We start from the raw sequence: 27,412 nt of genomic DNA on the forward strand, positions 1-27,412 counted from the left end.
AGTTTTGTTGGTAAATGTAGCGTGAAATGTTAATGGTAACATGTCGGCAGATGAAAAAAATAACGAATGTGATATTTATTGAACAGATATCTTTATTTAACAAAGCCACTTTATGAACTTGGCAAGTGTATAAATTACAATACTCTTTTGTAGTTCACTTTATGAACTTGGCAAGTGTATAAATTACAATACTCTTTTGTAGTTCAAAAGAGTAACAAGATATAAATTAACAACCAAACGGTCACTACAAAGATTTACAATTTTTTTTTTTTGTTGAGATAAACGAATAGTTTGCGCATAGCGATTTGATCTATTTGCCCCCAAATATACTGTATGCACTCTAATAACTGCATAGACATCATGACGAACAAAACCTACAAAAAAGAATTTGATACACGCAAGCACACAAAATGTACTATGATAAACTTCAAGGTTCATCCGGGCCTTCCTCTCCCATTTGTTCTGCCTCTTGTAACATGGTCATGAGCATGTTCACTTGTTCTTGAAGCATTGCATTCTCTCTTTCAACTCGAGCACGTTTGCTTCGTTCATCCACAAGCTGAAGTTGCAAGTGCTCCAAGCAACGTGAGTCCTCCTCCAGTTGTTCATTTAGTCCATCAATTTCCCTGTCCTGTAACAACAACAACAATAGCAGAAAGTGAGCAAGTAGTGGCTTGAGCTTTAGGCCTACAAGTTAATAATTGTGTCTTAGCTTAGAAAAGTTTGAACCTTTCTGTTCATTTCTTGGATGGCAATCCTTCGCATGCTTTCAACAACATCTACATTGACAAGCTTTCGTTTCTTTCCGATCAACCAGCCCTTAGGATAGTTTGCAGACTCAAAGTCAGGGGGAGGAAGTAAAGACTCAGCCGAGGGTCGTCGGCCATTAACATTCTTTATAGGTTCTAATGGTTCAAACAAGGCCTTTCGACGTTCAGAAATTGGAGTTGTGTTCTGCATCTCCTCACTAGAAGAAGAAGGAGGAGTAGGAGTAGGAATAGGAGTAGGAGTATCTTCCTGCTTGCTGGATGGTGTATTAGCAGTATCTTCTGATACCTCTAAATTCCTCCCGCTAGCTGTGGGCAACAAGTTACCATTTTTGTTTTTCGCTTACAATGCACCACAAAGTCAAGCACATGGAAAATCTCGTTTACCAAAGTACTCATCATGTTCATTGCACTCAACAAACACATCTAATCATATGATACTAATTACTACAGGAATGTTATACAAGAAATTATTAGGTAGTTGTTACAGAAGTTAATAAACTTGTTACTCTGATTCAACTAGCAGTTATGAATCTTTTTTCTGCAGACTTGCTTTTGGATTTGCTTTGATATAGTTGAGTAGGTAGGTATACCCAAAGATGCCTATTTAAATGCTAACACAAACACATTGAGAACAAAAGAAAAATTACAAAAAGGTAATATTGACAAGCTCAAATGTCCCATCAGTAACAAGAGGTGCATCTAAGTTGAAATTCAGATATGCAAGGAAAGGAACCATAATTAAGGCTATTTTGTTATTGTGAAGAGGTTGGTTGGAGGGTGAGCTGTCCAACAGTGAAACCAATGATATGATGATGACTGCATAATCTCAACAGCCACATACATTTTTTATTTCCCCTTTTTCCCCATCCTTCACAGAATAATGCTATAAATCATCAATATTTTATATCATCACAGATAAAGCTTTTTACCTAGAAGCATAAACTTAGGTTTTGGTGGTCAAAAATCAGTAATTTTGATTTAATTTTCAATTTTCAATATCATTTTTTCTTTTTATCTTAACTGAACTTAAAAGCTGGTATGATTTTTTAAAGTAAGGAATTATTATTATTATTATTACTATTATGGTATTTAAAAATGGGATGAGCAAAACTAGGAAGCACAATAGGGGACCAAAGTTGAACTTTACCCTAAAAGAACAACGTAACATAAAAGTCATACCAACCGTTAAAACCCACTTTACGCTTCTTCTATCTGAAACAGTGACCAATTTTGATTTTGCAGAAATCACAGAAACCATCATCGAACAAGGAATTACCATCAGTTCCAAATCATGGAAATACACAAATTTTCCTACTTTATTTTCTTTGCTGTGAAAAAATTAAGAACTTGACAGAGCGCATGTAAATATCGAAATCTCATGCAAAAATCAACAAAACCATTGAATTCTTTTCCAAATCTGAGCAACATGAGATGAAAATGGCACAGAAGAGCAGCAATTACCAAATTGTTTGCAACAACACTAAGTAACAGACAAGGTAAATTAGAGATGGCTGAAGTTAATGAAGAAAAAAAGAGTTTTTTTTTTTTATATATAAATACATATATGTGTATGTATAGATAAATATATAGATATACCTAATCTTCTTCGGGATTTCCAGTAAATGGTAGGTGTGGATACAGGAGAGAAGGCGTTCAAAGCATCATCTATGGCCATCTTCATGTTTTCCATTCAAGAACAAGATATGCTTCGAATTCAGAATTTCAACACATACTAAGAGAAAGAGAAGCAAAGAAAGAGATAGAGAGAAAGATTTTATGTTGTTGTGTTGTTTGTTGGAGGGGCTGTTTGGTTTTTACCTCAATCTTCCCACCATCTAAAAGTCTCGTTTTCTTTGTCCCAAACAACTTACACCGAGATGCTGATAATTGTATGGGACCATCACGATGAGATTCAGCTTTTTCAACGGCTCAGATTTCTTGTTTTGGTGGAAATTTTTATGTCCAAGACTTGACCTTTATTTTATTTATTTATGGTGTGTACTCTTTCTTCACTTCATTGTCTTTATTGTTTATTTATTTTTTAAAAGGAAAATTGGTTGTTTGGAAATTTGCATAACCTTTGGAGGAGCCGTGATATATAAAAAAATAAATATTTTATAAGCAACTTACTCATGGAAAATAAATAACAGATTAATATTTTAATTCCACGTTGTAAGAGGCGCTTGGCATAAGCTTTCGGCGGCAGATCCAAAGTTTGACGTGGATTAAAACTACGCAGTGTTTAGTGAGCTACAATGAACGTGTCGCACACGCCGCTGGGTAGGTGTGTATGAAGGTACGAAGAGAGAGAAAATAAATAACACGTGAAATATAAGCAAAAGAAAAATAAATAAATGAGAAGAAATGAAATGAAAGAGAAAATAAATAACTACGTCAATAATTTTGTTTAACTTATCGATATCACCTAGGAATGTTTAGAATATTCTGCATATATGCTGCGTGCAAATTACAAGAGATACTTTTTTTATCAAATTACCAGAAATAAAAAAATAATTATAGTGAAAAATAAATTTTGATGTTATTTAATTGTAAAATAAATACTAATTATCAGTTCTTGTATTAGAAATAACTATATTTTCAATTTGAATGAAAGTACAGTGATTAATGAACCGACGTTATAGCACTTAACATGATAATCTTATGTAAAGCTGTAAAATTATGCACAACAATTCATTTCAAATGAAATATTTTTCTACTTATTTAAAAACTATATGATTCTCACGACAACTAATTTAGATATTTAAGTAAATAAAATAACCGATTAAAAATCAACATTCAAATTTGATTGTATTTGAAGTATAGAAAAAACAAAGATTTTCAACCTTCAATCTTCTTGTCTTTTTTTATTTAAAGAATACTAACTTAAAAAAAAAATGACGTATCATCCTCATTTAGTAATATATTAAGATAAATTTAGTTTTTACGAAGAATCAATCTAACATCTTAAATTACTAATTTAATTATTTGTTATATTTAAAGAATTTATCAAATTTTTTTATAGGATAATTAGATGTGATAGATAAATTCATATTTATAAGTATTGTATGAACCATTTTGATTTTATTGAAAATTATTTATATTGATCACATACGAATATAAATATAGGTAAAATTTAATTTTTAAATTGAATAAAAAAATGAGAATATCTACGCGCATATTTATTTTATTCGATACTCATTGTTCAATTTGATAAACATCCTTAAATTATTAACTAACCCATAAAATATTTGTTCATTATTCACTTTAATTTTTTATTTTGTTTCATTTGAAGAGTCCTTCTTTTGTTGTACAATTTTGTATTATTGCACAAAATTTTGACTCATTTTATATTCACCAAATTTATTGAAATCTTTTAATTATTTTTTCTCTTGTTATGCACATGTTTTCTCTTTGTGTAGTTTCATTCAAACAATGTATTACATTTCAAGAAACATAAAATTGTTATTTGATTCTTTATTTTAAGATTTATGTAAATTTATTTCTTAATATTTGACATTGAAGGAAAGAAAATGTATATCATTTCAACATAGAATTTTTTATAATATTAGGTTTATTTACTGTAAAAAAATATTAGTTAATATTTCAGACGGTAGAAGATAGATATAAACAAAAATACACATAAATTTCATATATCTAACGAGGATAAGAACCATGATGTATAGTTAGATCTACACTCATTCCTCCCCATTATCATTCCTAACAGGAAGATAAACAAAAAAAAAAAATCATTGATGCATCTTCGTTCTCTACTTTAACATTTACTTTTAATATTTCCTTAAAATTGAGTTAAGCTCATCAAGATGAGTTTTTAGTAGTGTATTATCTTTACATAATCTAAAAAATTTGTCTCTTGAAAAACTTGCTAGAGATAATTTTGTCATAAATATTGTTCAAGTTTAGTTATAACATTGCTAAAGTCTTTTATCCAACAATCTCAAAAATAAGTTTGCTAGAGAAAGGAAAACATATCATTAAGTGCACATTTTTTTTCTTGCATTTTTATTACATGTTTATGATACCTTGCTCCTAAAGTAAAGCTCTCTTCTTAATCCTCCATATGTTAAAAATTTCTTTTCATTTAACAGCTTGATATTACAAATGATGTTCTTCTTCTTGTAAGTATTCATCACCAACATATAAAAAATAATAATTGAACTAGCCTTTGCACCAATTTTGTACATAAAGTGTTAACTTGAACACAAAAGCAATGAAAGCTACAAATCACACCAAATGGATATGAAGAACAAAGAACAAAACACAAAGGTAGAAGTGAATACAACCTCATTATATTAATATTATAGAATTGTCAGTATTATGCCAGTTGGAAATGTATACAATCCATCTAATATAAAAGGGACAAGATGATTACAAGTTAATTAGACAAAAAATAGAAATCCAATTACCTAGCTAATACAGTGATTAATAGATGAAAAACACTTTATTGTTTTACAGAATTGTTTACTTCTACCCAAACATATGCTAAACAATCAATCCATAAAAGAGTTTAATACACAAATATTTATATCCATTATCATAACCAATTATGAGTCATATCTCTAAGTAATATCATTGTCATTGGTTAAGAGCAATTGACATGAGTTTGGAAGAGATCTTCATCAACCTACATTAGCTTATATTACAACTCAATTGACCCTATTTAGTAGTCTCCTATATCATATTCCTAAAATGAATACATTCATTAGTCTAATAATAGTGCACATTATGATATTTGCAACATTTTATACCCTTCATTTACTCTTACCATTGAGAATTCTAAGGCTAGAATAATCATTTGGATTAAGCTTTATTTTAGTTGCTTAATTTGATTTAAATAAAAGCTTAAACTTTCATTATTATATCTTGAAATGTTCATCAGATTGATTAACACTACTAGAGTTTTTCCTTTAGAGGATTTTTCATGAAATTTCCTTTCAAATTAAATCAGATATGATCTCAAATAGGATGTCAAAGTTGTAGATATTGACCTATGAAGCAACATATAAATATACATTAATTAAAATAAAATTTCGTGTTGGAGAGAAATGGAGGAGATGAATTTTTGTAAACTTTTCTTGTTATGTTCAAGATAAGGAGAGAAAAGAGAGACAAAATCCCTTTTCATCAATTTTGAAGAGCTAAGGGAAACCAATGACAAAAGTCAAAAAATAAGAGTGGAATAAACCTCAACCTTAGAAATTTGCATCCCACAAACAAAGCCCAAGAGAAACGTGAAAACATTATTCCTGTCATTGATTCCAACAAATATGAAAAAGTTGTGCAAGGCGTGGGACTCACCATATGCATATGAACTGTGGAGATCATTCCACCATAAATATTCGAGGAACAAGAAGATGAAAATGAAAAGATGAGGAGATTGGAGAGTATCCTGCAGTATCGCATGCATTATTCACATGTTAACTATTTAAACACCATTAACAATAAGGATCAAATTAACTAAAAATTGATAAAAATTAAGATCAAATTGAACACTAAACGAAAATAAGTTGAATAAAAGCGCGAAAATATGAACCAAATGATCGTTTAAGTCTATAAATAAATATGGCCACATTAATTGTGAAAAGACTATATTTACATGATAATGGAGGAAAACATGGTAGTTGAGTCCTACAAAATAGAGTTAAGACAGATGCATAATGATAAACGAAATAATCATTATAGTTAATTATCCAATTAAACAAAATGTTAAAACAAGTTTAAAATTAACAAAGGTTAAAACACTAAAAAAACAGTAATTAGCGGAAGTTATTCTACTGTGTTTTAGATATCAAAATCTAAAATATTTCATATTTAAATGTCAATTTTAAAAATATTAGTATTTTATAATATAATTATTGGAAGAAAAAATTTAATAATTATATTATAATAATATTTTTAATAATATATTCTATTTAATAATTGAATCAAAGAATTATATTCAATTTATAATTAAATTTAATAATTTATAATTGAATTTCAAAAATAACTAATTAAAATGTTGATTTTAATACAAATATTATTATAATATTTACAAAAAAATAATTTTAGTCTTAATTTGAAGGGACAAAATTACTCTGTTTTAATCAAAATTAGGGATTAAATTGAACAAAAATAACGAATATAGATATTGAATTTAACAAAAATAACAAATATAGGGATTAAATTGAACAAAAGAAAATAACGCAACTACAAACTGACATGTGACACTGACATTGACACGTGGCACAATGGTGACTTTATACGTGAATGATTTTTTTAAAATTTAATTTAAAAAATATTAAATAAATTAGAAAAAAATTCAAGAAAAACAGAAGCTGACACGTGATATACATTTGTTCACTAACGTTAACTATTTAAACAGTTAGCAATAAGGACCAAATTGACAAAAAATTGACGAAAATCATGACCTAATAGAATAATAAACCAAAATGAAGACCAAATTAAACAAAGGTGTCAAAAATAGAGGCAAAATAAGTATTTAAGTGTTATTTATATTATTAGGAGGATATGATTATGATTTTATACTCATAGAAGGACTAAAGCATCTCCTATTTCAGTCATTTAATTTTCTAACAATTAAAAATTATCATTCATAAATTTGAATCAAATAAAATCCCATAATATTTAAAATGTTCTTAGATATTCTAGCAATAAATATTTCACCCTCTAAATTTGTATCGAATGTATAAGAGAAACTTCTATTGAGACCTCCCAAAGGATTAAAATTCCTTTTCTTACCCATTTATTTACAATTACTTTCGAAAGTAGTTTCAAATTATGATATTATAAGGACACCAAAGAAACATATTTCATCAAGGACGACTCAATGGGTTGGAAGGTTTAAAACAAATTTAAAAATGAAGTCTTTTCATTATAATTATATTTAAGTATGTTTTTAATTCCTAAATTTTGATGTGAAACTAAATTTCGTTAGTGTCCGAAACAATGATATATTTTGGTCCTCGAATTTTAAAAATAAATGGATATAGTCATTTTAAATCAATTACGTGAAAAAAATTTCATGTGAAATACATTTTTCACTTGACATTAAAGCGAAAATGTGTTAAAATGGTTTTAACGACTCAAATGTTTGTTTGACACGTCAACAAAATTTAAGGTAATTGGAATAAAAAAACTATATCATTCATTTTAAAGTTTGAATATCAAAATGTATCAAATTTTGAACAATGACAAATTTCAATTTCGTGTCAAAGTTTAAGAATGAAAAACATTTTGAAGTATTTTTCTTGAAAACCTAAAACAATTAATACTAAACAAATATTTTTTTTTTGAGACTTTTTTCTTGAGGCTTAAAACAATTAGTACTAAATTTCTTTTAGGCCTTCTTTTTCTTGAAGACCTAAAGCAAGAACATTATCTCTTTGGAGCTTGAGCATGCCAATATCTCATGTATACCTTTTGATACCTTTTATTTAAAGATAAGTCTAGATTTCAATTTCTAAAAATGGATATTTTTATTTCAAATATTTACATTAAAAACATATATTTATTCCACTAAATTAATAATTAATATATGTCAATTTTGAAATTATGATTTATCCACTATTTAATATCACGATTTCAGTAAAAAATAATATTACACTTAATTAAAATAATAATCACTTACATTATAAAATTTGACGAATGTAGTGATTAGCATACTACTTAGTTTAAAATACTCAAACCTAATCTATAAAAATATCTGCAATAACAATCATAAGCATAACTTCCACTTTGGGCATGCTAATTTACTTTACTGAAAAATAAATATTTATATATATGAGCTTTCTATATAGAGACATATTTTCTTATTACTGTGTATTATACATTTTTCTAGATTGTTTGGATAGTTTAAACGTAAAAGAGCCTCTCACTAACACAATATTATATTAATTATGATTTAACCATTTCTACCCACTTTATTCTTTTTCATATTCTTAGAAATATTATTTTAAATGTTGTCATATTTAACAATTTTTTTTTTATAAACGAGCCTGGGTCTTTAAGTATTTGCTTGGGCTTATGAATGTTCCGTATCAGGCCTTCTATTTTCTTCCTGCACCTATAATTTTTAACGGCATTATGTACTTTTACAAAAAGAAAATCTGAAAATTCATATCTTATGGTTATATTTTAATACCTTTTTCTTTTGACTTAATCACACTCTTTTTCTCATGAACAATTATCTTATTTTCAAATAAAACTAATCTTAAAATTATTTTTCAGAAAATTTATTCAAGCAAAAAATTAATTATAATTATAATTATTTCCAATAAAAATAATAATAAAAAAATTTAATTTACTTTTAAAATAAATTCGTTTTCAAAATTTTCTACATCACCCACTTGTTGTTGTACATATTATTCTCTTGTCAAATCCTTGTTTCCACTTTATTGCAAAGCATTTTGCCTAAATCAAGAACTTAAGAAATCTATGAATAAAATTGTCCAAACCCCACCAAATTTACAGCTTAATTTCATCTTTAAAATAAAAGAAAAATGTTCACACTAAACATGTATAAATGGGTGGTGCACTTTTGGATCATGTGCACTTATATTTTCTACTGCACCCTTAAATTTTTACTTTATAATTAAAAGTTAAACAAAAAATATGTTTATAACTGCACCCTGCAATTCTCTTCCAACTGCAGGGAATCCTGGCCACTGAGTAACCTTATCTGCATACACACTTTAATTCAAATCGAGACTTTTTCTGATTCTGTCTGCAGAAAATAGTTCTTTTCATACACCTCACTTCGCAATCTCTTTTCCAAAAGTATTCTTTTGAAGAGAATCTTGTCCAAAACATTACCAGACATTAAATATTAACAATCTCTTTTAGAAATTCAAATTCAAAAACCTCAATTTGTGATGTTCCAGCTCTTTCTATAAATACCTTAACCTTCTCAAAGCAACATAACAAAAAACCTATAGTGAAAAAATCCCAAGATGAAGGTGAGAATTTTTGCTTTGTTCTTACTCATTTCAGGTATTCAAGCCATATCAAGCTCAAACTTCAACACTTCAGAAGGTAATGGCCTCGTCCACAGCAATGGAGAAGCACAACAAGTTCTTGGTATTCTTCTGTCTTTCAAACAACCTTAAACCGATGTGTTTTTCAACCATTTTTTTTTCTTTGGCTTTTATAGTATTAGTAAGGGTTAAGTATGGTTTTGGTTTCTTAACTTTCGGTGAATTTTGGAATTAGTTCATTTTGAAAATTTGGATCAATTTAGTCCTTTATCTTTCGAAATACGTGGATTTAGTCCTTTTAATCAATTTTTGTTAAATTTATTTGACATTTTAAGCGCGTTTCATAATAGTATTTGACTTAACATTAAAGCAAAAATGTGTCAAATAGTATAAACAACTCATACAATTCTGAGATGCGTACAAAACATCAAATAAATCTAACAAAATTAGATTAAAAGAACTAAATTCACGTATTTCAAAAGATGAAGAACTAAATTAGTTCAAAGTTTTAAAATGGACTAATTCCAAAATTACTGAAAATTAAGGAACTAAAAACATATTTAACCCTATTAATAATGTTATTGAGTGGTGGTATATAGGGAAGTTATTGCATGGAAGCATAGAAGAGTCAACAAGTGTGAAATACGAAGTTGAAGATAGTAAAGAAGAAGTAGTTGATACTACACAAAAAACACAAGGTGGAGGAAGTTCAGGAAGTAGCGGAAGACCAGGAAGTGGAGGCAGTGCAGATGTTACTCGCAGGCCACGACCAAATTCTGCACCATCAAAACCTCATTTTTGTGTCTCACTGTTTATTCTTTCTGTAAACTTTGCTTCTGTCATCTTTTTCTTCCACTATGTCTGATGTGTAATCCATGCACAACTAATTAAGTTGATGCTCATATGAAACTTATGAGATTGAAAATCTCAGCTTTTCCTCATAAGTGGGAATAAATAACGTTTGGTTCGAAGAACGAATCTAAGTTTTATATCGGATAAAAATTAGAAAGTTGAGAAAAGATCTATAAATTTTGTTTTTTTAAGATTTTGGATTAAAGGTGACGTAAATTTCTCTAGTTCCATTGATTATGTATTTGTCTAATGAACCTCCTCTTTTATACACGATTAAAAGTCCTAAATCAACTAAAAGTAAAACAATTTCATAATATATAGATGGAGTGCAAACCTCATCTTATAAAATAGTTTTATAGTTTTATAAGACTGAATTACACTTAAAATTTATTTCTATCATATATTCATAAAATGGAAGTGAATTTTTTGCTTTGGAATTATAAACTGTTTAGTGAATTGGTCCATGTTAATCGTTAATTAATATTCTATTACGATGAATTCTAGAAGCTGAATCAAAAGTTCAGCAATCTGAGAGGCCAGTAAAATTGTTTCTATGTATGTACATTTTTCTAACTTCCATTGTATTTAATTTGTTACACTTACTAGCTTAGCTATATTCTGTTGAAATGAAATAACATGATGGATAATAATTCTTAGGAAGAACATTATACTTTATTCCATATTCTTGCTAACACTAAATGAATTTCTGCATCTCTTTTAACTGTCTGCCATAAAGATTAGAGCTGCACTCTCACTTTCAAAATTGTGAAAGTAAAAAGGGAACATATACCTTTTTTTTTTTTTTTTGACAGCAAAGAGTATATATACCTTATTAAAAAGTTGTTACTTTTTAAAATATAAAATTTAAATATTTGTTAATAGTGTACATAATAATAGGTAACCTCTTAATTTCTATTTTTTTATTATTATTTTTAATAAAATAGTATAAATTATAAGTTTACTTAAGTTTCAAGTACAGTGCCTCATCTCTTGCTACAATGTTAAATATGGATCTTGCATGTCTCTTACAAAATATCGTTCAAATTACAGTATAACAAATTTTAAAAGTGACACCATTTACGCAACATATAACAATAGGGAAAATCTCACTCAAAAATACCTAATACAAATAGAGAAAACAAGTTTCACAAAAATGTATATTATATATATTAAGTATTTTTTTTAATTATTGTTACTCAAAACGTATTTTAAAAAAGTACAATAAATTTAAGTCTTTGAGACCTAAATAGTGGAATAAAATTAACCATACAAATTAGCAGTGTCTACACATTTTAAAAATTCACTATTCATGGTGATTCTGGTTCTAACAAGATTTTAGACTGTTGTAACATCTCAATTTAATAGAATAATTTTAATAAATTGAGCGTTGCATATTCATAGTAAAGAATAGGATTTGGAGATCAAAAAGAAAAAAAGTCAAACAGAAACACAAACACAGAGAAAAGGTAAGCTAGAGATAAAAATGATTTTCATCATACAAGCAGATTTTTAACCAGACATTTCAGTAAGCACACAATGTAATCCAGGAAATGGGGTGTTACACACAAGGCATATACAGGCAAATAATGAAAGACCCTCAAACTCAATTATCTGGATTATACGCTTAATATAGAATTCTAAAGGAAGTATGCACCGTGTTGGTTTTTAAACTCTGCAAAGTCTAGACACAAGGAATTATCACCCAACCACACATAAGGTTAATCCCATTATGTCTTAAGCTCAAACACCTTCCAAGACTAGGATCTCCTGCCACTCTCACCACATAATTCATTCTACTCTATATGAGTGTGAACAATGATCAAAGTTCAAAATACCTTCATTTATCTAGACATCTCCTATATCAAGGCATACACTAACTACATCATCACCAAGAGTTTCCCTTGAAACTCTTTTACCAACAACATTCTACATGTCGTCTCAAACATTATAGTCTCATGACAATGAACAACCAACCAGCCAATTCATGTCTCATTTCATGCAAAGCACAACATATAACTCTATCATCACATTGCATAAAACAACGTGGCATCATACTTCATACAATAAAAGGGTAAACAAATCAATCATGGGAAACTACATCCAAATCAGAGAAGAGAACAAAATTAAAACACGGCCTTGCACCAGTCTCACTCAAGCTAGAGGGTCTTGCTCAGGCCGAAAGGGGTTCTTTTGCTCAAACGAGCCCATCTCGCCTAGGGGAGAGCTTGGACAGTGGCAATTCAAGGTTTATGCGAGTTCTCGCTTGGGCGACACTTCCTCGCCTGGACGAGATTACTCTCGCTCAAAGTTGGAGACAACTCAAGCACAAACCAAGGACATGTTCCTACTATCTCGCTTAGGCAAAAGCTGCTTGCTTGGGAAAGATTAGCAGATTTTGTTCACCTGTTCACGCATGCAGATCCAAGAACTCAAGCAATATCAACTCATTTCCATAAAACATGAACATTAAACAGGCACTAGAAACACAATTTAGAAACCAGAAAACATGCAATATTTATAAAAACTTTAAATCCTAGCTTCCCTTACTTCGAAACTGAGAACTAACTCAAGAAACCCTTAGAGGAAAAACACTAGAACCAAGAACAACTTAAGGGGCTAAAAATAGAAGAACAAACAGACGAGACTAAGACCACAACAAAGATATACAAGGAATTAGAGCTATCAAACAGAAAAGAACGCAAGAACGAGAGTTAGAGTTCTACTTACGCGGAGGGAGAACGTTCAGCAAGTTTAGAGGAGAAAGTAGCTCAAGCCCTAGCAAAACTTTCTGTTTTAGACAAGGGAGAAAAGAGTGAACTATGGCCAAATAAGGAAACATAATGAGAGTAAGGGAGCATCTGGATGAGAGGTCCTGGAAAACGGAATGGGCTTGGACCTTTTTACCAAAGCAGATCCAACTCTTTAACATAGAAAAAAAGTCTTACACTATGAGTTTGATTCCTTCTGTTATACAATTTGTTTAATAAATTTAAAAGGAAAAATGATAAAGATTATTAATTGAATTCTCCACTAACAAAATACTAACAAAGGAAGTAAAAAAAATATCGCTAATTCATGTCGTTGCTTTACCATTTCCATGTCTATATGCGTGTTGTCATATATATATATATATATATATATATATATATATATATATATATATATATATATATATATATAGACTTAAGGAATATACTATTCTGAATTATGTAATATGAAAATAAAATTTTCATAAAAAGAGCTTTTCAAATATGTAATTTGAATAAAAACTTTTAAATTGTACAATTGAAAAAAATTATCTGATTTGTATAATTCGAAAGACCGTCAAATTATAACTGGAAAATTTTTCTTGTGAAATAATGAGTTTTGGAGTGTGTAATATAATTGTTTTTTCTCATGCAAAATATAACTTTTAAATTGTATAATCTCGATGGAAAAAAACCTTTAGATTACACAATTTAAAAGTAAAAAAATATTCATAAATGGTATAATTTAAAAGTTTTTTCATGTAACAAATATTTTTCAAATTATACAATCTAAGCAAAAATTACTACTTACATAATTCAGTATATATTGTTTTTTTAAATTACCTAATCCAAAAGTTAAATTCAAAAATCATTTTTAAGACCAAAATAGAAATATGAGATTTATGGGGTGTAAAAGGGAAACTCAGGACTGCAAAAGGAAATTTCAAAAACTTGGGCTAGGAATAGTATAAGGTTTGAGTGGTTTTGAAACGGAAGGGAAAACATTGGCACATGGGATGAAATGTTTAACAAGACAAGGTGCAACATGCTTAAAATATTTTATTATAAAATACCCTACACTAGGTGTTAATCACATGATTATCCCTAAAAAAAGCAACTTTATCCTTAAAACCAGCAACTTCACAAGTATATAGAACAAGCCAATAAGTTAGATCTGTTCACCGTTCTTAACTATATTTTAGTAAACTATGTAAAAATTAGAATAATCAATAGAAATTACATGAATTAAGTTGAGTGATACACAAAAAAAATAAATAAATAAATTTACGAGCCAAGTTGCACTAATCTTTTTGAAACCGGCCATGGGATTTGGGAAATTAGATGTTTGATTAGTTTATTGATACCCATCCTCATAATTGTGCACCCTTGTATATTTTATGATAAATAAAGCAAAGGCACATTTGAAAGTTACATAGAATACAAAAATAGTAGCAATTGATTTATGTGTTTGTGGGTAGTGAAGTTACATTATTGATTGAAAAAAGAAGCTTCCTCCTTGGGATGAGGATAAAGAGCAACACAGAACATGCCGGAGTAAATATTAAAAAAATAAAGAAATTGATAAATTAATAAAAATTTAATAATTTAAAAATAAAAGAGGTGGTGACACGAAAGGCGCGTGGCAGCCGTTGGTTTAACCCGAAACAGCCCTTCCTATATCAGAGGCAACGGAGAAAAGGATCCTTTTCTGCTTCTTCCTTTTCTTCCACACAAATAATACATCATTTCTTTTCTTTCTCTCTTTCTCTCTCTTCCTATTCGCACGTACACACACAACACGCTCGCTCTCTCTTCTTTTCCGATTCCACTTTGCGGACACGAGTGAGTGAGTACTGTTCCGTCAAACCCTTATTCTCTGTCGATTTTCTGTTTCGCTATTTCATTTTGCGCGCTTCCTTTCGTCGCTGCCGATTGCGATTATGGTTGTATGGTCACCATTTCAATTGTTTGATTCTCGTTTGTTGTACTGTTCATTTCATTCATCATTGGTTTCGACTTTATCTTGAATCTTGATGCATTCCGATTCGATGTGTCTGCTGCTCTCCGATTACATTGCATGCCTTTTACTCGCTTGAAGCATTTCGTTTTTTCATGTTGCATCGCATGCTGGCGGACGGATATGGTTAGATTGACTTTTTGGAATGCGTTGTTCGGGATTGAAATGTGTCTTTCTGTGGTGTGATGTGATGTCATGATGCGTAGATGTAGTGTCCTTTGTGATTCAATGGTGTTTCTTGTGTGATTGTAGTTTGAGATGGGGATATATCTCAGCGCTCCCAAAACAGAGAAGGCATCTGAAGATGGCGAGAACGACAAGCTGCGGTTCGGTTTGTCTTCCATGCAGGGTTGGCGGGCTTCCATGGAAGATGCTGTAAGTAATTACCTCCTTATTTTTCTGCGTCTTGTGTCATTTGCTTCCACTTGGTTTTTATGTTGCCATCGACAAGTGTCGTGTTCACTGTTTTTTTTATGCAATTGAACATTTGATGCTTTGGTTGCATTCGAGGGGAGTTATGTTAAAAGATTAGTTTGAGTTCATTGACACTGCTATTTTGACAACGAAGTTTAACGAATATCCTAAGCTAGATTTACGGTATACATATCGACGTGATAGTGAGTCGAGTGGTGGCTAACGAGTTAAATTTGATATTTGCGCAATTGACTGAGAAGTTTGTTAAAGGAGCAGTGTCTTGTGTTCAATGTAGCTTATTGACTACGAAGTTTCCCTGTTAATCTTCTATATTGAAGAGAACAAGACTTCACTTATTTGTGCACTTCAATTAAAGTCATTTGCGTCGCCTATTGATGTGATTGTGCAAATCTAACTCAGTTTTTCAAATTTTCAGAGGAATAAATTTCCCTCCTCTAGAGTAGTTTTAGTCATGAGAAATTGCTTCTCTTTGGAAGTGAATTTCATATGTATGACGTAGATGCTTTGTGTACCTAATGCTTTTGTACTACAGTCTTCAGCAGCTCATTATTATATTACAGCCCATTCATGGTGTACACAACTTTTAATTCTCTTACATTGCTTGCCAGCATGCAGCTATCCCATATTTGGACGAGTCTACATCTTACTTTGGCGTTTATGATGGCCATGGAGGTCGGTATCAGCTCTTTATGTTTTCAATTGTATTTATCTAATGTGTCCATACTCATTTTCTTAAGCAAGGAAGAAATGATTTCTTACCGATTCTTTTAAATTTAAATTAATTTGATCTGTAACTCACCATTGGAAATTTCCCTCTAAACTATCTATAAGAAAATTTATTTCATTACTTACGAAGTGGTTTCACATTTCTAATATTTGATATGGCTTGAAGATTTTTACTTTGGAACTCCCTTCAGAACTCACCTTAGTATGGGTGGGTTCTACCGGCTGACATTCTTTTTCGGGACATTGATTGGGATTTCGTTTTCTTTTTTGACCCTATCTGCCCTGTTGACCAATGTCACTCAAAATGTGAATAACAACATTATAGGAATTATAATTCTTTCAAACTTATCATTGAACATAAATACTGCGTAAGTTTTCTTTTTTCCCGTTTCTGATACTTGCCACGTTGCAGCCTTGCTTACATAATGTAATATGTGGTTCACAATTTTTACTATTGACAAACCAAACAAACCCTTAAGGTTAAACATTTTTGGCATACTATATCTTATTAGGATTTTTTGTGCCCATATTTTTGTTTATTTATTTGAAACTTTGTTCTGCAGCCTATATTAAAGGAGAAAAAGGGGAGGGGGGAATATTCTTTTATGGTGTGTGTGTTCTTTATCTATATTAGAGTATTAGCCATTCAGACTCAAGAATATTGATCATGATTCATAGCTCTCACTTGAGGACTTTGAGAAATTTGTAAATCTTAAATGATTTCAAAATGAGGGTAATGGCCTAGAGGTCCTGACATTTATGACTTATTGTCTACTTCTAGTTTTATAATCCTCAATATGGTCTCATGAAATTGCAGGCAAAGCAGTTTCTAAATTCTGTGCCAAGTATCTACACCAGCAGGTGCTGAAGAGTGAATCTTACCAAGCTGGAGATATAAGCACATCTTTACAAAAATCTTTTCTTAGGTATTCATGTTTGTTTATGTTTAGAGCTTTCATTAATCTTATTGGATGCCGATAAAAGTCAGGGGATGGTACAGTATGTAGATGTTCTTTACATGTAAAAGCTGATTTGGCTTAGGCTCAACCCTGTGGTATGTGTTCAACTTTTGCACCAAATGATTTACTCCATCTATCTACTATATATGCCCTAGGAGAGATGTGGCATAAGGAAAATATAGCTGTGAACCAAGTTAGAGACACTTATAAATAATATTAAAACAATTTTCTTCTCCTTTCTTTTTTCTTCTGTGTTACAGATGTTTCAAAACATCTCTTCATTTTTTTTGTAGTCTTTTTACTTGGTAAAAGTAGACCTTAAACCTAACACCACCTCTCATTGACTGGCCTTGTAAGATTATGTTTATACCAACTTATATACTATAATTTATTCATATCTCAAGTCGTGGGGGGATCTCCAACAAAAGATTAGTAATGTCACCGGCCTGATCTGGAAGTCATTTTCAGAATTTGTGTTTATTTTTAGTTATATTTATTTTCCTGCATGATTAAAATCATTTGTACATTTGGTGCTTTATAGATCCATAAGTTTCATTTCCATAAATGGAAATGTTCATATGACATTTAGATGGAACTGCTTCTATCAAAATTATGTCACTTTTTTTTTTTAATTTTCCTTCATATTGGCAGAATGGATGAGATGATGCGTGGACAAAGAGGGTGGAGAGAATTAGCAGTCTTGGGGGATAAAATAGAAAAGTTATCTGGTATGTTAGAGGGCTTTATTTGGTCTCCCAGGAGCAGTGAAGCCAATGAGAGTATCGATGATTGGGCATTTGAGGAGGTAAAAACTAAAACAAATTTTGTGCATCATAATTGCTTGGTTTTCTGCATGTTGCCAAGGTTTTATTGTATGCAATTTAAGCTTGTAGTAAATATATAGGAAGTTTTTCTAATTATAGCTTAGCATTTTCTTTTTGATTATTTATTTAAATGTAAATCTATTATTAAAAAAATCCATTTAACATACTTTTGTATGCGTTAATGTGCATATTAGAGTTGACGAGTTATTAGGTCAACTTTCTTTGCTTAAACTGCTTATAAACTAAACTGCATTTGGCAGTTATGAATTACTACTTTCTTAAACCATACGGTGATACTTTGCTTCTCTATGCTAGAATTTCATTATTTTAGCTTTGTTTCATGTGTTCTGTATTTTTGTCTATCTCATACTTATAGTGCTTGTTCAATATGACAGTGATAAACTTGTGTACAAATCAACATAAACATTAAAAGCCAATTCTTTTAAGATGTCATGACGTATGTCACAATTTGACTGTGAAAGAAGGTCCTTTCTGATTTGGTGATTACTGCTACATATTATAAGGTTTAGTTTTTGAGGATTCTTATCCTATAGTTTTGTATCTTTCCTTTGTTTCCGAATAACCTGGGAAAATTGCACACACTTTTTCTTAAAAGGTTTAGTTTTTGAGGATATCTTATCCTATAGCTTTGTATCTTTCCTTTCTTTCCAAACAACCTGGGAAAATCGCACTCCCCTTTTCTTAAAAGGCATCCACCCATATTTTATATTGTAGAAAACCCTAACCTCTAGGGATAGGCATCAAAGGTTAACCCTTTAAACTTTGGTTCTCTTCATTTATGTTGCCTAAATATCAATTTTCTCCCAAAAATACCAGGTAACAGTGAAAAGAACATGAAGAAAGAGCGAGCATTTTACTAGTAATACATAGCAAAATTATTGAGAAGTTGGAGGCGCACAATATAGCTTTGTCTCTCTCTTCAACGAACAACTGCTTTTGCATTTGTACGTATAGTCAATGACAGGGTGTATTGTGAATGAAGTCTCGTGGATGCCTGCTGTTAATGTAGTATTGTCTGTTATTTTATAGGGGGTGTCACTTGGTTAAACAGAAATAAGGGCGTGGGCGTCACACTTGGTTAAACCAATAAGGCATCTAGGTGTTTGTTTAAAAACTAAGGGGTTGTGAATATTAATTGAGAAGACCTTGGCAGAAGTGAGTGTAATTTCACATAATAAATTCTGTTTGTCAATAAAAAAAGACTTCAAATCGTTGTTTGTCTATAAAAAAAAAAGACTTCAAATTGTTGTTTGTCAATAAAGAAACTACAAGTTGTAAGGTCTGATGTTGGGCATTCAAGTTTTGAGTCCTATTGTAGAAAGTTTTATTCTGAATTAAGAATGTTATGGTGTAAATTAGGGACCCCATTCTGATTTTACTGGACCAAACTCTGGAAGCACAGCTTGTGTAGCTGTTATCCGAGGAAAGAAACTTGTTGTTGGTAATGCTGGAGATTCTAGATGCGTCTTGTCAAGGAAAGGCCAGGTATTCTCACCTTCTTGATGCAGTTTTTTTATCTTCTCTAGTTTCAGCATGCATGCAATGTAAGGTTATACGGTGCAGATACATGATTATAAAGGGTGCTAATTCTGCCTAAAATTTTGTTTTCTGAGATGGATATTTCGGTACAGTATTTTGATTTACTGTACTAATTTTGTTAACATAAAAGGTGTGTTTACATTTGAGTGAAATAGATAGAGAAAAGAAACAAGAAGAATGGAAATAAAAAAGAAATAGAGTAGGAAAATGTTGTTTGGATAGATAGAAGAAGAAAAGGATGAAAATTCTCTCCGTTTGATTTTGGTGGGTGTTATAAAATTGATCCAGTGTATTTTGAGAGTAGGCTTGGGTTGATTCATTCATCTCAACCTAGTCCGACGTCTTATATTTTCTTTAAAATGAGTTTTTAGCAATTATATATTTATAGCAGTGTTATCATCAATGGCAGATGGTGTAACATGACAGAAGGCAAAAATTCTCCCTATAAACATGCCATTGCGGCTTATGGCCCCACCAGCGGGGGGGCCTTCCTTCACAAATTGCCTATGATGGTGGTGGTTGGCAAGAAATTGGCCACGCCATTCTGCCATATGGCCACTATATCTAACTCTTCTTATTTATAGTAAAACTTTATCAAGCAAATGCATAATTTGTTAACATGATATTTCTTTATTTGTTTTGAAATATACATTATAAAATATATTTTTATTGAAATAAATAATAAAAAATGTTACTACGAGTATAATTTTCTTGTCTCTTTATCTTCTCTTTTCATGGGTCAGGCATGATCTCACATAAATGGCTCTATAAAAATCTCAAGTTGTTTAGGGATTAAGATAAACTCAGCCTAGCTTGTCTCATGCTCATCCCTAGCTTGGATGCTAGGAAGAGTAAGTAGAAATAAATAAATGTATTATATAACAAGTTTTTTTTTTTATAATAATACAAAACGTTAAATTTAACAAAAAATTGTAAACCTTGTACTGCATTATTTTTTTGTTAACATTCAAATTAGATTTTTTTTTTTTTTTATCTTGAGTTATAAAAAGTTATTTAATTTTTAAAAAACGGAAAACAAATATCAAATGCAGAAAACATTTGCCCCAACTTTAGGATGAAATTTTTTTGAGTGCAAGATCCTTCAACAAACATGAATGATTGCTTTTTACTTTTCGCTCTTTCCTTCCTCTTTATTTACTCAAGCAAATAGGGTATGAGGTAGAGGGACTAAGGACATTGATATTTTAAAACATTGTTATTGTATTGATATCACACAATCTAATTTTGGCATCTAAATGCATCCTTCCAAAGTCTAAATTTCTCCTGTACCTGTCAACACACTAAATGTTTCTGACTTATTTCCAAAAATTATGAATTTACTCAGATTTAATGAATTAGTGTCTGTGAATAGATACCTTTTGTGCATGGGACAGCCATCTTTTGGCAATATTCACAGTTATGTACTGAATTTTTATTTGCAGGCACACAATTTATCTAAGGATCACAAGCCTGATCTTGAGGCTGAGAAAGACAGGATTCTAAAAGCTGGTGGTTTCATTCAAGTTGGACGGGTCAATGGAAGTTTAAACTTGGCTAGAGCAATTGGTAGTAGAAATTCTTTTTTGTTATAAATTTTTAATGTAAAGAAAAATGTGAGGGTTTATTGTTTCCTGAATGTTTTATAGTTGCTGCCATGATATTTTTTATTTCCTTCACCAGTACAAAGTGTTCTGTAATATTAATTTCTTTCTATTCCAGGAGATATGGAGTTCAAGCAGAACAAGTATTTGCCTGCCGAAAAGCAGATCGTGACTGCTGATCCGGACGTAACTTCAGTATGTATTGCCATATGCATTATTTTATTTTATAATTAAGTTAATATTTATGGATTGCCTCTTTCTTGGACCTTTGTCTTTTTTGAAGTTATACAAAAATATCTTCGAAGAAATATAACATGAATTCATTATACATCTTTTGGCATCACTCCAATAGAGAAACATATTGAAATAGAGAGGAAAGAAACATGAAAATAGAAATAAATGAGAAATAGAGGAGAAACGATATATTGATTGGATGGATAGAAATAAAAGATGGAGAGAAGTGAAAAAAGAGTCTCTGCCTGTTTGTATGAGTAGAAACTATAGTGGAAAAAATAAATAAATTATTTTAAAATATTTTTACATTAATTAAAATTAATTTTAATACATTAATTTTTCTTTATTATTCTTTATTATTTTTATATTATAATATAAAATATTTAAAAATTAAATAAAAAATGTGAGAGAGATTATCTATCTCGAACAATAGATAGAAATTTAATATTTCTATCTTATCCCGTTACTATTTCTTTCTACTTCATTTTACACCCAACAAGCAAGGTGTTAAAGCGAGATGATGCTCTTTTGTAGTGTTGTTTTCTACCTTTTTGCTCCAATTCAAATTTATGCGGATACTCGTATACTCTATGTAACAGGTTGAACTTTGTGATGATGATGAATTCCTTGTGTTAGCCTGTGATGGAATATGGTAGGTTACTTGGCTACTTAAATTTCCTGTACAAGCATCATTGCTATTACCAAATTTATATAGATGGCAAAAAAGTCCTTATTCTTTATTTTGTAATTCACCACATAATTTACTTTTATATATAAACTCTCTGTAGGGATTGCATGTCTAGCCAACAGCTTGTGGACTTCATACATCAACAGTTAAAGACGGTAAGTTTTTTATGGCTACCTTTAATTTACTGATAGAAAATGATTTGAATACAAAATTCACTTTGTTGTAATTTCAAATTTGGTGGTGTCATTCATTAAATATCATGAATGCGCAGGAGAATAAACTTTCTGCGGTTTGTGAGAAAGTGTTTGATAGGTGCTTGGCACCAACAGCTGGTGGTGAGGGATGTGATAACATGACCATGATCTTGATTCAGTTCAAAAAACCTTCCAGCGCTGATGTTTCTGCCACGAACCAGCCCCAATCGTCTGCTCAACCACCTGAAACCGATAAAAGTTCAGAGAAAAAAGTAGAGAAAAAGGTAGAATCGAAGTGAGAGAATTTCGAAAATGACTTGATAGTCACCAGTATCTTAGTGCGTGTTGATGTTGAAGCATCGGTAAGCAGAGGAGGTTCTTGGGTAACCATTTTATATCCAAATTCAGGGTGTTAATTCTCAATAGGGGATTGTAAATTTGTGACAAACTAATCCATGGGGCCAATATTGGTTTTGTACATAAGTGTGAGGTTTCTAGAATATGAACGGAAAAGAAAAAAAGAATCAGAAAGCATACTGATGTATACCGGATGACTAAAATCACCTTTTGCAAACTTACCATTGCCAATTAGTGTGGACCAGCAGAATGCGTAGAAAGAACGAACGAACGTGTCTGGATTCTGAAGTTATTTCATGATCCATGATCAGTTCCTTAAGGATTTTGTTCCTTTTTCATTTCCAACCCTTTGTTTGGGGGCTCATCTACCAGTGTTGGTAATTGTTGTCATTGTTAAATTTTTCTTTTGGAAATTATAATTGCTCCTTGATTTTCTTTTTGGGTTTCTATTTACGGAGATTATTACTGGTTCCAACAAACAAACATATTTGGGAATCGCTGGGGTCTTGGTATATCAGAAATTTCAAAATTAATACTTTACATTTTATTTTTTTTAGTGAATTCTACTTTTCGTGCAATGATGTTTTCTTTGTATAATTTTACCTTTTTAAAGGTTCAAATTAACTCCTATTAAGTATAACTAAATGAGACAAACAATTAATAAGTTCAAGTATATATAAATAACGATAAAATAGATATTACGTTTTTTGGCCAGTTATGAATGTATGTTAAAAGATATTTAAGAGAAAATATTAATGACGTCTAATTTAATAGAATGGAGAAAACAAAACTAGCACTTTTAAATATGTATTTTAATTTATAAATACAAATATATAAGATTATATTTTTAGATAAATATATGTTTACAATTGTGATCGTGATCAATTATTGTAAAATTGCTATGAATTTATTATTTCATTGAATATATTAGAAACAGAGTGATATAATAAGTTTGAAAAATAACTGTAATTTTTTTTTTTAAACTCAAACATTTATTTTACTTACTAAGGGATGCAGCCTCATCACATATAAATGAGGAAAGAGTTTTTGGTAAAATAGATCAGATTAAAAGTAATTCAGCAGTTCATGACAAAGGTTCACACGTCTCAATTAATTCTTTATTTTATTTCTAATACTTTTTCAACACATCTTCTCATTCTAAACATTAGCTTAACTTAATAAAAAATCATAAAAGACACAACTAGTAGATTTTCAACAAACCCAAGAATAAATTTCGTGGACCCATTTCTAAACACTGCGTGTTGTAAGGAAGATAAGTAAGAAAAAATATATCCAAGGTATAAAACTTAATTTAATCGGAAATTACTATATACGTTATGTTGCTAATTTATTTAATAAATATTAAAAAAAATCATATTAATTACAATTTCTGCCTAATTAATAATATAATACATTGTCTGTACATGGAAATTAATTTGAACAAATAAGATAAGTTGTTTAGAATTAAAGAGAGATAGTTATTCACTTTGGGTTTAAAGTATCCAGTCTTTTCTCTCTTCTCTTCACAGCAAATTTAGATTGCATTTCTTCTAATAGTTATGCTAATTAACATAAAACTGGATTACACAAAACGTGTATCAAACAAAATAATCCTACAAGAAAATGATTATAAAAAATAATTAAGACTAAAGACATGGTAATAATTTTCACCTGCACTGATTAGCACCGCTTCTAAATATGGTATTGAACTAAATCAGTACAAAAATGAAGCAAACTTCCAATTATGTCTAAACAAATAACCATGTTATGCCATAGTTCATGAGTAAGAGATCCTAGGTGTGCACTTTTCTAATACTGCAACATTTCTTCAGAGAATTTACACGTTTTTTGGAATAACAAGTTACATGTATCTAATATTATATATAATTCTAAACTAACAAATGAGAACTTTTTCAATATTTTAATATTTCTGAAACACTTATATTCAAATTTTATTTCTATAAGAGGAAAATATGGTTACGTGTCAATCTCTTAGAATTTTGAAGATTAAAAATTAATTCAAAAACAAATCACTCTCACACTATTTTTTTTTCTGACTCTTGGTGTTCCACACACAATACCTCTTTCTCATTCTCTTTCAAACCACTTCAGCTTTTTCTCTCTCTTTCTCACTCGCACACATCAAACCTCTTCAGCTTCCTCTCTTCCTCTCAACCTCTCAACTTTTCTTCTTCTCTCTTACTCCACCGGTGTTCGTCCTCCATCTACCTTACACCAATTTTTTTCTTCTCAGATTCATGAGCACAGTGAGTAACACAAAAAATGTAACAATTTTTCTGCATTTTTTCGTTGTTCTAACATATTTAACTAAGTTTTTTTGTTGTATTTCTTGGTTGGATGATTTTTTTGCTGACAGATCTACTTATTTTTGTTGTATTTTTGTGTTGGATGGATGTTTTTCACCCCAAATCTATTTTTCTTTGTTGTATTTCTCTATTCGATGGATGTTTTGTAGTCAGATTCACAAGCATAGTGAAGAACACAAAATTAATTTTTTGCGTTTTTTCGTTTTTCTACCATATTTGGATGAATGTTTTGCTCTCATATCTACTTATTTTTGTTGTATTTCTGTGTTAGATGAATGTTTTGTCATCAGATCTACTTTTACTGGTTGTATTTTTTTGTTCGAAGATGTTTTGTTCTCAGATTCATGAGCACGACAAAGAACACAAAAAAGGTAACAACTTTTTTGCTTCTTTGCGATTTTTGTTCTTCTATCATATTTAAACACTTTTCTTTGTATTTCTTCTCTGCTGGATGAATGTTTTCTTGTGAGATTCATGAACACGTTGAAGAACACCAAAAAGGTAACAACTTTTTTTATTCTCTGTGATTTTTTTGTTCTTCTACCATATGTAACTACTTTTCTTTGTAGTATTTTTATGTTGGATTAATGTTTTCTTGTGAGATTCATGAACACTATGAAAAATAACACAAAAAAGATAATAATTTTTTGTCTTCTCTCATATTTTTAGTTCTTCTACCATATTTCACTACATTTCTTTGTAGCATTTCTATTTTTGATGAATGTTTTCCAGTCAGATTCTTAAACACATTGAAAACACCTAAAAGGTAAAAACTTTTGTTCTTCTCTTCGATTCTTTGTTCTTCTATCATATGTAACTATTTTTCTTTGTAGTATTTGTCTATTAGATCAAGGTTCTTTTTGTGAGATTTATGAAATTATTGAAGAATGCGAAAAATGTCTATGTTTTTCTTCTTCTGTCCAATGTTTTCTCTTCTACGTATCTAACTATCTTTCTTTGTATTATTCTCCTGTTGGACCCATCTTTTAATTTGTCATTCATTAACTAATTGAAGATCACCAAAAAACGTCAATGCTTTTCTTCTTCTGTCCGTTTTTTTCTTCTTCTACCCTATGTAATATCTAACTCATTTTCTTTGTAGTATTTAACAGTTCAATCAAGTTTTTCTCTGTCAAATTCATTAACTAATTGAGGCAAGGACATCCATCAAGAGTTTGGGCAAAATAGTTCAATGAACTCATTGAGCAACATAAGAAAGGTGAAACCGGTTGAATCAATAGTTATCTGCGAGATGATTTAGATTTTTTAAACCTGTTTAATCAATAGTTATCTTTAAAAAATCTCTTATTTTGTTATTAACAGAGTTGACTAACAATCTTTTGTTTTTAAAACTTCATTTATTTTTTTCTTTAATTAACAAAGTGTAGTAACATACTTCAAAGTTGCATTTTTGAACATTATCAACATATGTTTTTTATATTTAATTATTTTATCTTGTGAAATTATTTTATATATAATATTAAATGACTTTAATATATTGATAATAGTCAGTAACAATTTTTCAGTTTTAAAACTTCATTCTATTTTTTTGTCTTTTTCTTCCAAATTTTATTCTTCACATAACAGACCATTCTTCACATAACAGACCTGCAATGTTTTTTGGAAGGATGAATATGGTGGGTGTTTGAGAAGAATGAGGGAGCCAAAAGATGTTTGTTGAAGATGCAAAGTTGTGCTCGAGACATTTATGCAATTCCTAAAAATAAAATAGCACACAAACTAGTGTAGAAAATTTAATCTTTGGATAGAACATTTATGTTAGAGAAGGTCTGCATGGGAAGATACAACATTCATTTAATTAGTGAGGGAGTGCCATGTCCAAAAGAAAAATATAATTGGTGGTCTGCATAATTAATGTTTTGAAGCAGTAAGTATCATACGAGGACACTTTGAAAACCTTTACAAAGTTTCATTATTCAAAAATTAAAAGATGTTGAGAAAAATAAAAATAATTTTTCAGTTTCTTCCAACACTACTTTTCAGTTTCAAATCTTACTTTTCATCCTCCAAAATTAAAAGATGTTGAGAAGAATAAAAATAACTTTTCAGTTTCTTCCAACACTACCTCCAATGTAAACTTTGGTCTCTTCCAATGTGTTTTTGCCATTAA

At 30.2% G+C, this 27,412-nt stretch overlaps 3 protein-coding genes and 1 long non-coding RNA gene across 8 annotated transcripts; 3 read left to right on the top strand and 1 right to left on the bottom strand.

Annotated features, from left to right (window-relative positions):
* Positions 1-74: 74 nt before the first annotated feature.
* On the bottom strand, positions 75-2,631 carry LOC114194536 (Snf1 kinase interactor-like protein). 2 transcript variants are annotated; one of them, XM_028084840.2, is made up of 3 exons: positions 2,367-2,631; positions 730-1,076; positions 75-631 (listed from the first exon to the last, which is right to left on the bottom strand). In XM_028084840.2, the coding sequence occupies exons 1-3, from the start codon at positions 2,458-2,460 to the stop codon at positions 428-430; spliced, it is 645 nt and encodes a 214-aa protein (XP_027940641.1). In that variant the 5' UTR covers positions 2,461-2,631; the 3' UTR covers positions 75-427. The 2 variants fall into 2 exon arrangements, with proteins under 2 accessions (XP_027940641.1, XP_027940640.1); XM_028084839.2 differs by having other exon boundaries at positions 730-1,109; positions 2,367-2,617.
* A 7,030-nt stretch (positions 2,632-9,661) lies between these two features.
* Positions 9,662-10,734, top strand: LOC114193893 (uncharacterized). Its single transcript, XM_028083872.2, has 2 exons — positions 9,662-9,863; positions 10,360-10,734. Exons 1-2 carry the CDS (start codon positions 9,737-9,739, stop codon positions 10,623-10,625), a joined length of 393 nt encoding a protein of 130 aa, XP_027939673.1. The 5' UTR covers positions 9,662-9,736; the 3' UTR covers positions 10,626-10,734.
* A 4,314-nt stretch (positions 10,735-15,048) lies between these two features.
* LOC114194559 (putative protein phosphatase 2C 60) lies at positions 15,049-23,389 on the top strand. 4 transcript variants are annotated; one of them, XM_028084879.2, is made up of 11 exons: positions 15,049-15,205; positions 15,629-15,751; positions 16,420-16,483; positions 17,355-17,463; positions 18,148-18,301; positions 19,701-19,826; positions 21,323-21,446; positions 21,600-21,676; positions 22,315-22,367; positions 22,504-22,558; positions 22,675-23,389. In XM_028084879.2, the coding sequence occupies exons 2-11, from the start codon at positions 15,635-15,637 to the stop codon at positions 22,894-22,896; spliced, it is 1,101 nt and encodes a 366-aa protein (XP_027940680.1). In that variant the 5' UTR covers positions 15,049-15,205; positions 15,629-15,634; the 3' UTR covers positions 22,897-23,389. The 4 variants fall into 4 exon arrangements, with proteins under 4 accessions (XP_027940680.1, XP_085521831.1, XP_027940682.1 ...); XM_028084881.2 differs by having other exon boundaries at positions 15,075-15,209; XM_028084880.2 differs by having other exon boundaries at positions 15,080-15,201.
* Positions 23,390-25,041: 1,652 nt separating this feature from the next.
* Positions 25,042-27,412, top strand: LOC146884424 (uncharacterized). The gene is made up of 3 exons (XR_014983979.1): positions 25,042-25,782; positions 26,384-26,500; positions 26,888-27,412. It is a non-coding gene; the product is annotated as an uncharacterized LOC146884424 (long non-coding RNA).

Source organism: Vigna unguiculata, chromosome 8 (assembly GCF_037176805.1).
Source record: "Vigna unguiculata cultivar grain cowpea cultivar isolate G323 ecotype 2 chromosome 8, ASM3717680v1, whole genome shotgun sequence".
In the NCBI taxonomy this organism is placed as follows: Eukaryota; Viridiplantae; Streptophyta; class Magnoliopsida; order Fabales; family Fabaceae; genus Vigna; species Vigna unguiculata.